General features: G+C 32.2%; 1 protein-coding gene across 1 annotated transcript in view; it reads left to right on the top strand.

The window, feature by feature from the left end:
- Nucleotides 1-295: 295 nt before the first annotated feature.
- LOC110441336 (glycerol kinase 2-like) overlaps nucleotides 296-2,565 on the top strand; it is a 20,944-nt gene continuing 18,674 nt past the window's right edge. Inside the window, exons 1-3 of the mRNA XM_021484450.1 lie at nucleotides 296-398; nucleotides 857-934; nucleotides 1,629-1,708. Of these exons, the coding sequence (XP_021340125.1) occupies nucleotides 302-398; nucleotides 857-934; nucleotides 1,629-1,708 (255 nt within the window). The 5' untranslated portion in view covers nucleotides 296-301. The remainder of the gene's footprint in view (nucleotides 399-856; nucleotides 935-1,628; nucleotides 1,709-2,565) is intronic.

Below are 2,565 nucleotides of genomic sequence, written 5' to 3'. Positions count from 1 at the left end.
GAGAGAGAGAGAGAGAGAGAGAGAGAGAGAGAGAGAAAAGGGGGTGAATTCGGTTTCTTCAATGTCTTAATTGTATACGTAGAAAACCATCTGAAAACTCTCGATTCTGTTCCTGCAAAGATATTGCTAAAGACATATTGGTGGTTTATGCCTTTTTCTGCGATATCCAATTTCCCAAAAATAGTTCCAGGGTAGGACATGTGATATTTTCATGTGCAATATCTAAGAAGCAATGTGGCAAAATGATTTTCTATGATATAGATTAAGTGTATACAAATATTTTTCTATCAGATTGGCAGAAATGGATGCCATATGGTTGATTGAATCTACACGTGAATGTATGGCGAAAACTGCTGAAAAGCTCTATGCTATGGGCATATATATCAAAGATATTAAGTGTAAGTAAATTGCAAGAAAGGTAAGTGTCCCTTTGAAAGAATGCATTTGCTTCACAGACCTTGAGCAACTCGATTTTATCGGTAATCAAATATTGGAGCTTAAACTGGATATATTAATATAAGGAACTGAGTCATATTTTCTTTGATGTGATAAATGAAAAAAAAAGAAACCTGAATATGAATTATGATTGTTGGAAGTTAAACACATATGATAATATAGCTTATTTGAAACATAAATTGGTTCATACGTCAGATCCTGTTCGTATTTTCTTGGTTACATGCAATTAACTAAATATCTCAATGTTCATATCAACAAAAGGTAAAATGTATAAAAAATGGAAACCTATTTGAAAGTTGATTGAACGAATTGTTATGCTTAAGATGTTTTAAATCGATAAGTTAAAGAGTAATGCAATATTCGTTTGATGTTAATTGTACATGTAAATTTATATTTACAGGTATCGGTATTACCAATCAAATGCTGACTATTATATTTTGGGACAAAGTCACAGGAAAACCCCTGTGTAATGCTATAGGTAAATAAACAACAAAAGTACGAGAAGGAATAGATTGGAAATGTGGTATTAAATTTGTTAAAAATTAATATCAGTGCACTTTGAAGTAAAGAATCCAAATTCACAGGATGTCCAGAAGGAAAAGAAAACACATTTCAAAGCGCGTGGTTTCGTCTGAATTATTCTGTTGATGTTCTGTATGTATTTCAGTTTGGCTTGATTTCTTCACATGCCTGTAATATTAAAATCATCTCTTTTTCCCATTTCTTTTTTATGTTTTGAATCTACATGAATGATATATTTTCTTATTTGATCTGTGTTAATATATAATATACAGACAGAATCATAAAATAATTTCAACTAAAAATATTATATATACCTTGTCTAATGTTACTGACTGTGTTAGAGCGATTTTTCTTTAAAAAGGAATCGGTATAGCACTGGACTAGTATTTTATAATTCTGGGATTTTAATCTCAGCGAAGGCCCCTTGAAAAGTGATCTTGGTTGACACCTAAACTTTCACATTTATATTAAACGTTACTTCGTTCGCTGAAATAAAAGTAGTAAGTTATTATACTATATACAGACAGAATCAAAAATATTTTTAACTAGAAATAATATATATTGAAATGTCCAAAAAACTGTTTATAATAAGTTTGTCTTGCAATTGTATAATATGATCGTGTTTTTCTGTTTTATTACTGCGAATCCAGTTTATTCGGATGCAAGGGCCCACGATAGACATCAAGAACTAGAAAGACAGATGACCAAAGACGATCGTTTGAAGTATCAAGTAGGTGGCTGAATGGTATTGCACATACTATATGGTCATGTGTATACAGTAGGATATGTTACAGAAATTATCCAGTATATGATAAATAGTATTGTCCATATATTAAGCAGTTAACCTCGTTCATTGTAAATACTTATACACATTTTTGAATTTCTTGTTTGAAAGAGGTTCCTTTGTTATCAGAATTACCGTATGTTTGAATTTAAACTCTCGGCCTTGACGGTTTTTCAAACGCCGAATTTCAATGTTGATTGTTTTTCAAATAATTGATCAAATTAAGCCAGTATTTCATTTCAGCATGATTTACTTCTTTCAGTAATATCAAAATGCATTATGAAAGGTGAAGAGTTCTATTTAGCTAGATAAATGCAACATCTTGTCATTTTTAATACGCAGTGTGCTAACGTATCACCTTGAAATAAGGTAAATGCTATAAATATTTTCAACAACGAGGCTATAATTTTCATCATTTTATTATGGCCTTTTATCAATACATTGCTTATGAAATAAAGTAGAACTTCGATAAAGTGTTTCTTATTCTTTTGCCAATATGCTAATCTCTGAATTATGTTAATGTCAACCTTTCCTTTTTAGGTCACCTGAGCTTTGCTCAAGTGACCTATTCCAATCGCTTTTCGTCCGTCGTCGTCCGTCGTGCGTCGTGCGTAAACTTTTACATTTTCAACTTCTTCTCAAGAACCAGTGGATGGATTTTTTTCAAACTTGGTCAGAATCATCCTTGGTAGATGAGGCTTCAAAATTGTAAAATTGGGATTCCTACCCCCACCCCTGGGGCCAGGGCGGGGCCCCAAAGGGAAAATTATCCAATATTTCAAAAATCTTCTTCTCCAGACTCA

The sequence above is a fragment of the Mizuhopecten yessoensis genome, unplaced genomic scaffold (assembly GCF_002113885.1).
Source record: "Mizuhopecten yessoensis strain PY_sf001 unplaced genomic scaffold, ASM211388v2 scaffold715877, whole genome shotgun sequence".
Classification (NCBI taxonomy): domain Eukaryota; kingdom Metazoa; phylum Mollusca; class Bivalvia; order Pectinida; family Pectinidae; genus Mizuhopecten; species Mizuhopecten yessoensis.
The sequence above is the reverse complement of the archived record's forward strand: the minus strand, read 5'-3'. Positions and strand labels throughout refer to the sequence as shown.